We start from the raw sequence: 12863 nt of genomic DNA, 5'->3' as shown, positions 1-12863 counted from the left end.
GAATGAGAGGGAGGCTTACAGAAAAATAAAATTATGAAAGGCATAGATAAGATGGAGGTAGGCAAGTTGTTTCCATTGGTGGGGAGACTAGAACTAGGGGACACAGCCTCAAGATTCAGGACGGAAATGAGGAGGAACTGCTTTTCCCAGAGGGCGGTGAATCTGTGGAATTCGCAGCCCATTGAAGCCGTGGAGGTATTTAAGACCAGGTTGGATAGATTTTTACACAGTTGGGGAATTAAGGGATATGGGAAAAGGCAGGTCGGTGGAGACGAGCAGATCAGCCATTGAATGGTGGAGCAGGCTCGCTGGACTGCTCCTATTTCATATCTTCTTACTTTCTCAGCAGCTGGTTCGGGATCAGCGCACCCTGCTGTGTCACAGGGCAATGGGTGTGGAGGGGAAAGTCTTGGTTTGCCCGAGACTTGACTGAGGATGAAATCCGGGAACCAGCTTCCATGCCGGGGTACGGAGAATCACCCCAGACACTCAATTTCCTTTGAAACCTTTTTAATTTCCGTGAATACAAAAAATAGTTTCTGTGGCCGATAAATTAGCACTTTATGTTACATACAGTGATACATTCTGTCACAGCAGAGATAGATTAGGTGATGCTCACGGACAGTTAGATCACAGCAAGTGCAGCAAGCAAACACCAACTTGCCGGTCCTGCCCTGCATGTTGTTTTGCTCTGGACATACCATCTGGAAAACAATTCAAACTAATGGCCAATATTAGATTGCTTGAATAATTTCAGTACATTAAAAGTTTATTTCTTTAAAATTCAAATGTCTTAACACAACAAGTGTTTTTTTTTTGGATCTGTCAGCCTTTCGGTCACTGGCTTACAGATGAGCAAAGCTCCGAGCTGATCGACCCCAGTTGGGAGATCCTAGCTGTTGGACTGATGCAGGCCTGTGGAATGCAATTTCCAAAGATAAAAAAGAGTAATCTGTTTGCAACTGCAGGCAGGAGTTGCATATGGCATCAAAGACCATACAAGGCGACTCAAGGGCAGTGCCGTGTGGTGGAAACGAGGAAATCCCTCCTGCATTAAGACTTTGGGAACGCTACTTTATATGGACACATCAGGCATTTAGCTGGGGGATTTTAGTGGTTGATTTAACCCATCAGAGCATGGCAAAGAACAGATAGAATAGCAAAGACACACTGTGAGCAAATCTCTGGCTAATACAGGAAAAGCAACAGCTGACAGACAGATGTGTTAAGAAAATGACTGGGGTATCCACCACCTTCAAACAGAGCAAGGATTAGCAATGAACACCACCCAAACTTTCCTTGTCCCCTTCAAGAACTCTGTTATACAGAGCTGCGTGGGGAACATACAGTGGGGGTTTTCCCATCCTCAGTTTATTTGTTTTGGCTGGTTTACCAAGTCAGACGGCTGAAAAGCAAGTGATGGGGGACTCGGGAACGGATTGTTTAACTGTGTGCACACCACTTCTCGACAAGTCGCACTACAGAACGGAAGTAAATGCAGGAGAGGTTGGGTGGCATGCCGTGGTTCCGAGAAGCAGGGTCATTTAAACAGTGCTCTCAGGATTTGCAGACAATCAGTAGTGAAATAAAAAAAACATTGATCAATCCCGCAACACTTCAAAACCACCTCTGTTCTACCCCCCACCTTTCTCTTGCCATCAACGCCTGGGGAATCCACAGGATGCTTTATGCCTTCCAAACTGTAATGTAGCAGGGCAGACTTGGACCCAGCCCACGGTAACATTTTCGGTGCACAAACTGCTTTCTGCCACGTTGCTCTGTAAACTTCCCTGATTCTTATTTAGTGCATGCAAGCCTTGGGAATACAGGAAGCCCATACTACACTAACATATTCTGGACTACAATCTATAGTTGGATAAATCCTAGGTAATGCAATGTTCCTCCTCCTCCTCAGTGTACAAAATTGGCTCAAATTCCAAACGTATTGAAATCCTCAGGATGCAAAATCTGTTTGCTTGGCCGCTCCGTCGCCTAGCTCTCTTCTTCCCTCAGCTCTGAGGGCAGAAACTTGTACTGTTGTTGGCGGATCTGTGCGAGCTTCTTTCGAGCCTCTTCTAGCTCTTTCTCTTTCCGGAGCATTTCCTCCTGGGCCGCAATGATCTGCACAAACGGCAAGAGGGTCGTTGAAGTGCAATGTTCCAATTTATTGTCAGAGAACATCACCTCCAATCCCAAGATTCCTTTTCTTGCTGGCGAGGCAGAATTGCCACTTATTGGTAGTGTACAAAAACCCAACTTACTAACAAATAAAGAAATATAAAGAAACTGACTGTGCAATGCAGAGCAAAAAATAAAGTGCACAAGATTGAGTTTGTTGTGAGGAGTCTGATGGTGGAGGGGGTGCAGCTGTTCTTGAACCTGGTGGTGTGGTGTCTTGTGGCACCGACACCTCTTTCCTGATGGTAGGAGTGAGAACAGAACCTGTGCTGGATGGTGTGGGTCCTTGATGATCGCTGCTGCTCTCCAACGGCAGCGTTCCCCTGTAGAAGTACTTGATAGTGGAGAGAGTTTAACCTGGGCTGTGTCCATGACCTTTTGCAGGGCTTTACACTCAGGGGTATTGGTGTTCCTACAACAAACCGTGATGCAGTTGGTCAGCACACTTTCTACCACACCGCTGTAGAAATTTGCCAGGGTTTCTGATGTCACACCTGCTCAAACTGAATATTGGCAGCAATGACAATCAATGCAAGAGGTGGCAAGGATCTGAGATCTTTAAATCTTGATTGGCCACAAGTGGGGGAGCAGCAGGGAGAAATCTGGCCATCGTGGAGCTGTGTGCCTGACATCAGCAGGAGGGAAGTCAGCTCAGAATCAGGACTAATAAATGACTTGAATAAAACACAAAAGTCTACATACTCTGTGACTGAAATAAAAGCACAAAGCTGGAGAAACTCAGCAGGTCAAACTCTGGACTTTAGATAAAGATATGAAGATTTGAGATCGATTCGCTGAGCACCTTCACTCGGTCCACATCAGTGATAGGGATCTCCTAGTGGCCAAACATTTCAATTCTGCGCCCCAATCCTGAGCCGACATGTCTGTCGATGGCCTCGTGTACGGTCAAACACCCTAATATTCCATCTGGGCAGTCTCCAGTTCCTGCCAGCCCACTCCCCATTGTCCCTCTCTTCCCCATCCCTCTGTCTTCTTCCCTCCAGCTCTCCATTCACAGAGCCATTCCCCCTCCCCCACGTTTGCTGTCGTGCCCTCCCTCCCTTATCCACCTATTACCTCCACCATGCCCTTTCCCCTGACCCCACCATTTTGTTCAGGCACCTGCCGACATTTTGCTCATCCTTCGATGAAGGGCTCAGGCCCGAAATGTCGGTTCTGGATCTTTGCTACATAAAGGACACAGTTTGACCTGCTGAGTTTCTCCAGCGTTTGTGTTTTTAATAATGGCTTGAAAAGGCAGGAACTGCTTGGTAATAGCCAGTGAGGGGCACATCCTGCCTGACCAATCAGAATTAAATGTGTGGAGGGCAGTGCAGTAGATGTGGTTTACCTGCACCCCAGAGAGGTGAAGGTCCCACATGGGAGACTAGTCCAAAAGGTCAGGGCTCCTGGCATCTAGGGCAAGTTAGCAAACTGATGCCCAAATTAAAATGCAACTCTACTGCTTGCACACTAAACAGTCCAGGCTCTTTGGCCCTCAACATTGTTCTGCCCAATACAAACCTGCTCGACCATCAATCTAACCCCTCCCTCACATAACCCTCCGCTCTTCTTACATCCATGTACCTGTCTAAAAGTCTTTTAAATCTCCCTATTGTACCAGCCTCAACCAGGTACCCACCACTCTGTATGAAAAAACTTACCTTCCTCCATTCTCCTTAAACAATGTCTTCTGGTATTGGACATTGTCACCCTGGGAAGAAGATAGTGCCTGCCCACTCTAACCAAGCCCCCCCCTAATTTAACACACCTCTACTTGAATTGCTGCCCATCCCCCATCGCTTCAAAGGGAAAAGCCCCAGCTCGCTCAACCTTTTCTCCTAAGATATGTTCTCCAATTCAGGCAGCATCCCAGTAAAACTCCTCTGCACACTCTCTAAAGCATCCACATCCTTCCCTTAATGAGGCGACCAGAACTGAACACGGCGAGACCGGCTGAGGTCTCCACACCTCCAGTGTGGTCTCACCCGAGTTTCATAGAACGTTACCTCACGGCTCTTGAACTCAATCCCCTGACTAATGTCTCCTTTCTCGGAGCCAACATCAATTCTCACCTTTCCTTTTATCATATCCAATTAACACCTTCTATCTGTTGGTCTGGACTCCTTCCCTCCCGTTCTTCCGCCTTAATCTCTAGTCTTTAATCAGGATGCCTGGCTCCTTTTGTTTCTATCTTGAAGAAAGGCTCAGCCCTAAAATGTTGGTAATAGAACTTTACCTCCTATGGACAGTGAGAGGCCGGCTGAGTTCCCCCAGCGTTTCTGAGTGTGTTTACTACAATCACAGTGCCTGCAGACTTTCATGTTTCACCCCCGACTAATGAAGGCCATCATAACATACGGTTTCTTAACCACCCTACACTAACGGCGCAATGCTGTTACAGTCAGTGATCATGACCGGGGCTTCGAATCCACGCTCTCTGTCAGGAGATTATATGTTCTCTCTGTGTCTGCGTGGGTTTTCCCCAGGGGCTCCGGTTTCCTCCCACCCTTTAAAACTTATGGGGGTTAATTGGACGTAACTGGATGGCACGGGCTCAAAGGCCGAAAGGGCCTGTAACTGTGCTGTCTGTCTACATTTAAGATTTAAATTTAATTTTAAATTGAGGGATCTATGGATCTGGACCAAGTCCCTTTGTTCCTTCACACTACTATTGACCGTGCACTCTGCCGTCAAGTTTGATCTTCCCAAGTGCAGACCACACTTTTACAGATGGAACTTCAGCTGGCCACTTCTCCGTGCCACACTATTGCCTGTTGTTACCCATGACAACCTGCTGCACTATCACGACACCTCCAATGTGATACGTGTGTCAGTCAAGAAGAATCTGTTCATGAATGGCTCATCCCCACCCCTCTGGGTACAGTTGATGGCCCTGGTTACAAACCTGAGCAATTCCTCCCACGAATCGCGTCTGGACGACAACATTTTCCTCGTCTGGTTTATCAAATGCTGCTTTTTGAGCGGCTCTGACCAGATTGTCTGACGCCCGTTTCACCGCGTTTCCTGCTGTCTGGAGATAAATCAGGCAGATTAATTCCATGGAAGCCCCGTCAGGGAGACTTGCCACAACGTCGCCAGTGGGCTGTGTCACAGAACCTACTGGGGAGCAGAGTCAGGATTGTGGTCCAGTTTCCCCGAGAGAAGTGAGCACAACACTGTGAAAAACCCAAGACGGGTTAAGGGCGATCATCTCGGGACTAACACCTGAGTAAAATCCCATTTCTGAAAAGGGCCTCTAGGAGCAGTGATATATGGAGGGGCCTTGCGGTACATCCATGTCATACTGAAAGTGGCGACACAGGCAGTGAAGCCTGTCATAAGCTGAGGTACTGATTCCAGTAAAAGTCCTAAAATCCGAATGCTCAGGGTTGGGGTTGGTCCAGATATTTGGATTTTCCGGATTCTCAGGCAGTACTTATAAAATTCATATTTAAGGAGTAAGAAAGATAAGATCTACAGGTACATTTTGATTAGCAAATACAGCAAGCTTCATTTATCAAAACAAGCAGCTTTAAAGAAAAATAAAGTTGACAAGCGAGGTCACTTGTTGCCACACACGCAAAAGCCCACTAAATTTAAAAGTTTGAGAGTTTTTGAGAAGTCCAGATTCTCGGGTGGTCTGATTTCTGCTGTACAAGAGTTGGGAGGTCGTGTAGCAGCTGCATAGAATAATGGACGATTGCGTACAGATCTGATTGCCACACCACAGATAGGATGGGGCAGCGACAAAGAGAGTGTAGAAGAGACTCACCAGGGTATGGTTAGGAATGAAGGTTCCAGTTATTGGGAGAGGTTGGCCCATCTGGGCCTATTCTCACTGCCACGTAGGGGTGAACATCAAGTTGTGAGGGGCACAAGAAGGAATGGTTATCAGAACCAGGGCAGGGGAGTCTATAACCTGAGTTTGCAGGTTTAAGGTGAGAGAGGAGAAATTTTAAAAGCAATCAATGTAGGTGCAAACTATACAAACTTTTCTTGAGGCCTTGTGTGGAGAAGGTGGAGTGAGAGTCCAGCAGCAGAAATTCTGTTAGTATAGTGGTCCGCATAATGCTATCACAGCTCCAGCACCCAGGTTCGAATCTGGTGCTGTCTATAAGGAGTTGGTACGTTCTCCCTGAGGGTTTCCTCCCAGTGCTCTGGTTTCCTCCCATGTTCCAAAAATATACGGGATCAGGCTCAGTGACTTTGGGGGTCTGGGTCTCGTGGGTGATGGGGTGGGGGTCTGGGGGTCTCAGGACCAGACGTCTGACCGCTAGCCCCACCGCCTCAGCCTACCTGCAGCCTGCGCATGGCCTCCGAATCCGTGTCTGCCTTCACCTTACAGGCCACCAGAAGCTGGGCCGTGGATGCCGCCACCTGCTTGGCCGAGGAGATGAGCTTCTCCTCGCTGGCGTGACCCTGGACGCACGCGTTGGCCGCCTCACACAGGTTACTGGTGGCGGCAGCAACCATCCGAGCCTAGAGGAGGGGCGAGGAGAGGGGTGGGGGCAGGGGGTGGGGGGGGGGAGGGAGGAGGGGGGCAGGAGGGGAGAGAAGAGAGTGGGGGGGTGGTGGACGGAAAAGGGGAGAGAGCAGAAGGGCAGGGAGAGGGGGGAGATGGAATGAAGGTGGGTGGGATAGGAATAAAGAGGGAGAAGGAGGTAGGACAGGAGGAGGATGAGAGGAGGGAAAGAGGGAGTGGAAGGAGAGGAGAAAGGGCAGTGAGAGAGAGAGAATGTTTAATTTCAATTGTTCTGAACTGATCTCCACCCATACATGACCAATGGCTAACACTTCCAGAAAGACCACACGGTTTCTCATTAGAGTCCTTCCCCGAGACTAGTTTGGAGGTTCCTGGACTGTGTGAAGTGGGATACAGGGGGTGTGAGCCAGTGGTTAGTGCTGAGGGAGTGCAGTGCTGTTGACCGCACTAGTGCGATACAGGGGGTGTGAGCCAGTAGTTAGTGCTGAGGGAGTGCAGTGCTGTTGACCGCACTATTTTTTATTTATCTTTGTAAGGTAGTTTATATAAGTTTTGTCCTTTGATGCAGCCACAAAATATGTGACCATGACCAAATACTGATGCTGTGTTGTGTCTGGGGAGGGGGGGTGGGGGGAAGGAGAGGCTGGAGGTGCTGTGTTGTGTCTGGGGGGGGGGGGGGAAGGAGAGGCTGGAGGTTCGAGAAACGGAGAAGCTACAGGCGCAATTTTTTAATCCGGCAAGTGACGGGGAATCCATTACAGAAAGAGGACATGTCTGGAGTGGAAGGCCTCATCCTGAGAACAGGCAAAGGAACTGGGAGAACAGAACGATAACCTTACAAGGGTCAGGGTGGGAAGAGATAATCCAGGAAGCTATGAAGTATAAGGGCTGCAGGGAAGTTGGCAGTGAATTTATTGGAATGGTTGAGTCCTGCACGGGTGCAGGAGGCAGGGCCAGTGCAGTCATCGATGCAACAGGTGAAGAGCTGGGGAGGTCGTTCGGAACAGGAACTGGTCCTTGTACCGACCACAAGGCAGGTGTGCCTGGAGTTCATAAGTTGAGCTGCGGGATCTGAAGGGAGTGGTGTTGAAGGAAAAGCTGTTGAGGGTGAGGTTAAGCGGAGTAGAGTGGTAGCCAATGGGGATGAGTGGCTCTATTTTTTTTGGAGAGCAGTGGAGAGGTACGAGGTCTTCCTGATGGATTGAGGGTTGGGCACTTCCAACAATCAACAAGCAGAAGGCATCGCACCCAGGAAATGTAAACCATTGGACAACATCAGCCCAGTACGAGACCATAAAATATAGAACCACAGAATGCTAAAGAACAGAAAATAGGCCATTCGGTCCTTCCAGTCCATGCCAACCGTCATCTTGCTAGTCCCACTGACCTGCTCCCATCCGCGTATCTATTCAATTTATTCTTAAAACACACGATCAAGCCACATTCACCACATCAGAGGGCAGCTCGTTCCACACTCCCACCACTCTCTGAGTGAAGAACTTCCCCCTCATGTTCCCTTAAACCTTTCCCCTTTCATCTTAAAACTATGTCCTCTTGTATTTATCTCCCCCAATCTAAGTGGAAAGAGCCTACTTGCATCCACTCTGTCTCTACCTCTCATCATCTTGTAAATCTCGATCAAATCTCCCCTCATTCTTCTTCGCTCCAAGGAATAAAGTCCAAACCTGTTTCATCTTTACCTGTAACTTAACCTGACAACATCCTAGTAAATCTTCTCTGCCCTCTTTCTACCTTACTGATATCCTTCCTGTAGTTAGGTGACCAAAACTGCACACAATACTCCAAATTTGGCCTCACCAATGTCTTAAACAACTTCAACATAATATCTCAACTCCTATACTCAATACTTTGATTTATAAAAGCTAAGATTCTGAAAGCTTTCTCTACAACCCTGTCCACCTTCAACACCACCTTCAAGGAAGTATGTATCTGTATTCCTAGATCTCTCTGCTCCTCCGCACTCCTCAGTGCCTGTCCTTTCTTGGCTTGCCCTTCCAAAATGCATCATCTCACACTTGTCTGCATTAAACTCCATCTGCCAATTTTTGGCCCATTCTCCCAGTTGGTCCAGATCCCTCTGCAAACTTTGAAACTCTTCCTCGCTGTTTACAGCGTCTCCTATCTTTGTGACATCAGCAAACTTGTTGATCCAATTCACCACATTTTCATCCAGGCTATTGATACAGACAATAAACAACATGGCCCCAACATGGATCCTTGAGGCACACCACTAGTCACAGGCCTCCAGACAGAGAAGCAAAAATCTACTACATGGGAGCAGAAATAGGCAGAATCTGCCCCACTGTTAAATCCTGAACTGATCCATTTCTCCACTCAACCCCACTGCCTGGCCTTCTCCCCATAACCTTTGATGCCCTGGCTAATCAAGAATCTATAAATCTCTGGCTTAAATATACCCAATGACACCCTCCATCTCTACCTGTAGCAACAAATTCCAGAGATTTACCACCATCAGGCTGAAGAAATTCCGACCTATCTCTGTTTTAAGTGGACGCACTTCAATCCTGAAGTAGTCCCCTCTTGTCCTAGATTCTCCCACTATGGGAAACAACCGTTCTACATCGACTCTGTCCGTGCCTCTCAATATTCAAAATGTTTCAGTGAGATCCCCTCTCATTCTCCTAAATTCCAATGAGTACAGGCCAAGAGTTGTCAAACGCTCCTCATTCCTGGAATCATCCCAATGAAACCTCCTCTGAATCCCCTCCAATGTCAGCACTTCATCTCTTAAATGAGGAACCCACAATTCTCCACGTGAGGTCTCACCAGGACCTTATAAAGCCTCAACATCACATCCCTGCTCTTGTATTCTACTCCTCTTGAAATTAATGCCAGTGTTGCAATGTGAAAAGGCACTTACTGCAGAAATGAGGCCTTGAGACCACTGTCCGTCATCCACCGCATTAGCAAGGATAGCTCCCACCTGTGGGCACACACAAAAACACCCATTCAGACTGGTGGAGCATGTAGTTCAAGGTTATCATCATCTGACTGTATAAGTACAACCCGATGAAACAACATTCTCTGTGGAAAAGCAAGCAGACACATGCACACACAGTATGTCTATACATACAGTAAAAACCCTGTTGTCCAGAATTCAAGCAAATGGCAAAAAAAAAATCAGAAAATAAATGGGTAAAAGATACGGAAGTTTATCATTGGTGCGCCTTGCGATTAATTTTCTATTCACCTAACTTTCAGTCTCAAGCAACCCGAAAATACACTTATCCGGCATCTCCCAATCCCCATAGATGCCAGATATTAGGAGTTTTATTGCATATAAAAATAAATAAACATTCCTCAAATAAATAGTGGAGTCTCGGAGGGTTAGAATGAGCAGTTCATTTAGTCGTTCAGCAGTCTCATTGCCTGTGAGAAGTGAGACACAAACACTGCTTGGAGATCAGGACAGCGTTGGTGAGCGGGAGCGAAACCTTGTGCACTCACCTTCCCTTGGGCAACCAACTCTCGCTGTGCTGCCGAAGCGGACTTCACTAACGCACTGGTGGCTGCCGCGATCGACTTCGCAGCTTCCAGAATCTGCTCCTCAAAGTCCAGGGTCTCGTCTGCTTGCTACAGGGAAAGGTGAACAGACTGTTACAGGCAGTAGGTAACAGAAATTGCAGTGCAGTCTGAGAGCAGTGCAGAGAAAGGCACACTGGCCGTCATGGCCTCACACGCTAACGCACAACACTACAGCCTCTGCCCGCCACCGGAAGCAGCATGACAGGGTCCCGGGCAATGAGGCGACTGTCAGTGACAGTCAGTGCACAATACAGGCTCCCAAATGCAGTGACATGTGTAACTAAGTACAGTACCTGCCACAGTACACGCTCTGGTGGACTCCCTACACCACATTGCAGAAGATTCTCTTATCCTGCACAGTGACTGATTTGCCTGCAACACTGCACACAGTCTCGTTGCACCACAGCATACTGTGTCAGTCCCCTTTATCAATGGCCCCGTGCACCACAGCACACCGTGTCAGTCCCCTTTATCACTGGCCCCATGCACCACAGCACACCGTGTCAGTCCCCTTTATCACTGGCCCCATGCACCACAGCACACTGTGTCAGTCCCCTTTATCACTGGCCCCATGCACCACAGCATACCGTGTCAGTCCCCTTTATCACTGGCCCCATGCACCACAGCACACCGTGTCAGTCCCCTTTATCACTGGCCCCGTGCACCACAGCACACCGTGTCAGTCCCCTTTATCACAGGCCCCATGCACCACAGCACACCGTGTCAGTCCCCTTTATCACAGGCCCCATGCACCACAGCACACCGTGTCAGTCCCCTTTATCACTGGCCCCATGCACCACAGCACACCGTGTCAGTCCCCTTTATCACTGGCCCCATGCACCACAGCACACTGTGTCAGTCCCCTTTATCACTGGCCCCATGCACCACAGCATACCGTGTCAGTCCCCTTTATCATTGGCCCCATGCACCACAGCACACCGTGTCAGTCCCCTTTATCACTGGCCCCGTGCACCACAGCACACCGTGTCAGTCCCCTTTATCACAGGCCCCATGCACCACAGCACACCGTGTCAGTCCCCTTTATCACAGGCCCCATGCACCACAGCACACCGTGTCAGTCCCCTTTATCACTGGCCCCATGCACCACAGCACACCGTGTCAGTCCCCTTTATCACTGGCCCCATGCACCACAGCACACTGTGTCAGTCCCCTTTATCACAGGCCCCATGCACCACAGCACACCGTGTCAGTCCCCTTTATCACTGGCCCCATGCACCACAGCACACCGTGTCAGTCCCCTTTATCACTGGCCCCATGCACCACAGCACACTGTGTCAGTCCCCTTTATCACTGGCCCCGTGCACCACAGCACACCGTGTCAGTCTGCTTTATCACAGGCCCCATGCACCACAGCACACCATGTCAGTCCCCTTTATCACTGGCCCCATGCACCACAGCACACCGTGTCAGTCCCCTTTATCACTGGCCCCGTGCACCACAGCACACCGTGTCAGTCCCCTTTATCACTGGCCCCGTGCACCACAGCACACCGTGTCAGTCCCCTTTATCACTGGCCCCGTGCACCACAGCACACCGTGTCAGTCCCCTTTATCACTGGCCCCGTGCACCACAGCACACCGTGTCAGTCCCCTTTATCACTGGCCCCGTGCACCACAGCACACCTTGTCAGTCCCCTTTATCACTGGCCCCGTGCACCACAGCACACCGTGTCAGTCCCCTTTATCACTGGCCCCGTGCACCACAGCACACCGTGTCAGTCCCCTTTATCACTGGCCCCATGCACCACAGCACACCATGTCAGTCCCCTTTATCACAGGCCCCATGCACCACAGCACACCGTGTCAGTCCCCTTTATCACTGGCCCCATGCACCACAGCACACCGTGTCAGTCCCCTTTATCACAGGCCCCATGCACCACAGCACACCGTGTCAGTCCCCTTTATCACTGGCCCCATGCACCACAGCACACCGTGTCAGTCCCCTTTATCACTGGCCCCGTGCACCACAGCACACCGTGTCAGTCCCCTTTATCACTGGCCCCATGCACCACAGCACACCGTGTCAGTCCCCTTTATCACAGGCCCCATGCACCACAGCACACCGTGTCAGTCCCCTTTATCACTGGCCCCATACACCACAGCACACCGTGTTAGTCCCCTTTATCACTGGCCCCGTGCACCACAGCACACCGTGTCAGTCCCCTTTATCACTGGCCCCATGCACCACAGCACACCGTGTCAGTCCCCTTTATCACAGGCCCCATGCACCACAGCACACCGTGTCAGTCCCCTTTATCACTGGCCCCATGCACCACAGCACACCGTGTCAGTCCCCTTTATCACTGGCCCCGTGCACCACAGCACACCGTGTCAGTCCCCTTTATCACTGGCCCCGTGCACCACAGCACACCGTGTCAGTCCCCTTTATCACTGGCCCCATGCACCACAGCACACCGTGTCAGTCCCCTTTATCACAGGCCCCATGCACCACAGCACACCGTGTCAGTCCCCTTTATCACTGGCCCCATGCACCACAGCACACCGTGTCAGTCCCCTTTATCACTGGCCCCGTGCACCACAGCACACCGTGTCAGTCCCCTTTATCACTGGCCCCATGCACCACAGCACACCGTGTCAGTCCCCTTTATCAC

At 49.8% G+C, this 12863-nt stretch overlaps 1 protein-coding gene across 3 annotated transcripts in view; it reads right to left on the bottom strand.

The window, feature by feature from the left end:
- Positions 1-493: 493 nt before the first annotated feature.
- Positions 494-12863, bottom strand: part of LOC138745673 (talin-2) — a 337585-nt gene continuing 325215 nt past the window's right edge. For all 3 annotated transcript variants that reach the window (XM_069902933.1, XM_069902934.1, XM_069902935.1), the window contains 5 exons: positions 10154-10279; positions 9567-9629; positions 6478-6660; positions 5087-5212; positions 494-2121 (listed from right to left, as the gene is read on the bottom strand). In XM_069902933.1, the coding sequence (XP_069759034.1) occupies positions 1993-2121; positions 5087-5212; positions 6478-6660; positions 9567-9629; positions 10154-10279 (627 nt within the window). In that variant the 3' untranslated portion in view covers positions 494-1992. The remainder of the gene's footprint in view (positions 2122-5086; positions 5213-6477; positions 6661-9566; positions 9630-10153; positions 10280-12863) is intronic.

Source organism: Narcine bancroftii, chromosome 11, assembly GCF_036971445.1.
Source record: "Narcine bancroftii isolate sNarBan1 chromosome 11, sNarBan1.hap1, whole genome shotgun sequence".
NCBI lineage: Eukaryota > Metazoa > Chordata > Chondrichthyes > Torpediniformes > Narcinidae > Narcine > Narcine bancroftii.
This window is presented reverse-complemented; position numbering and strand designations above follow the sequence as displayed.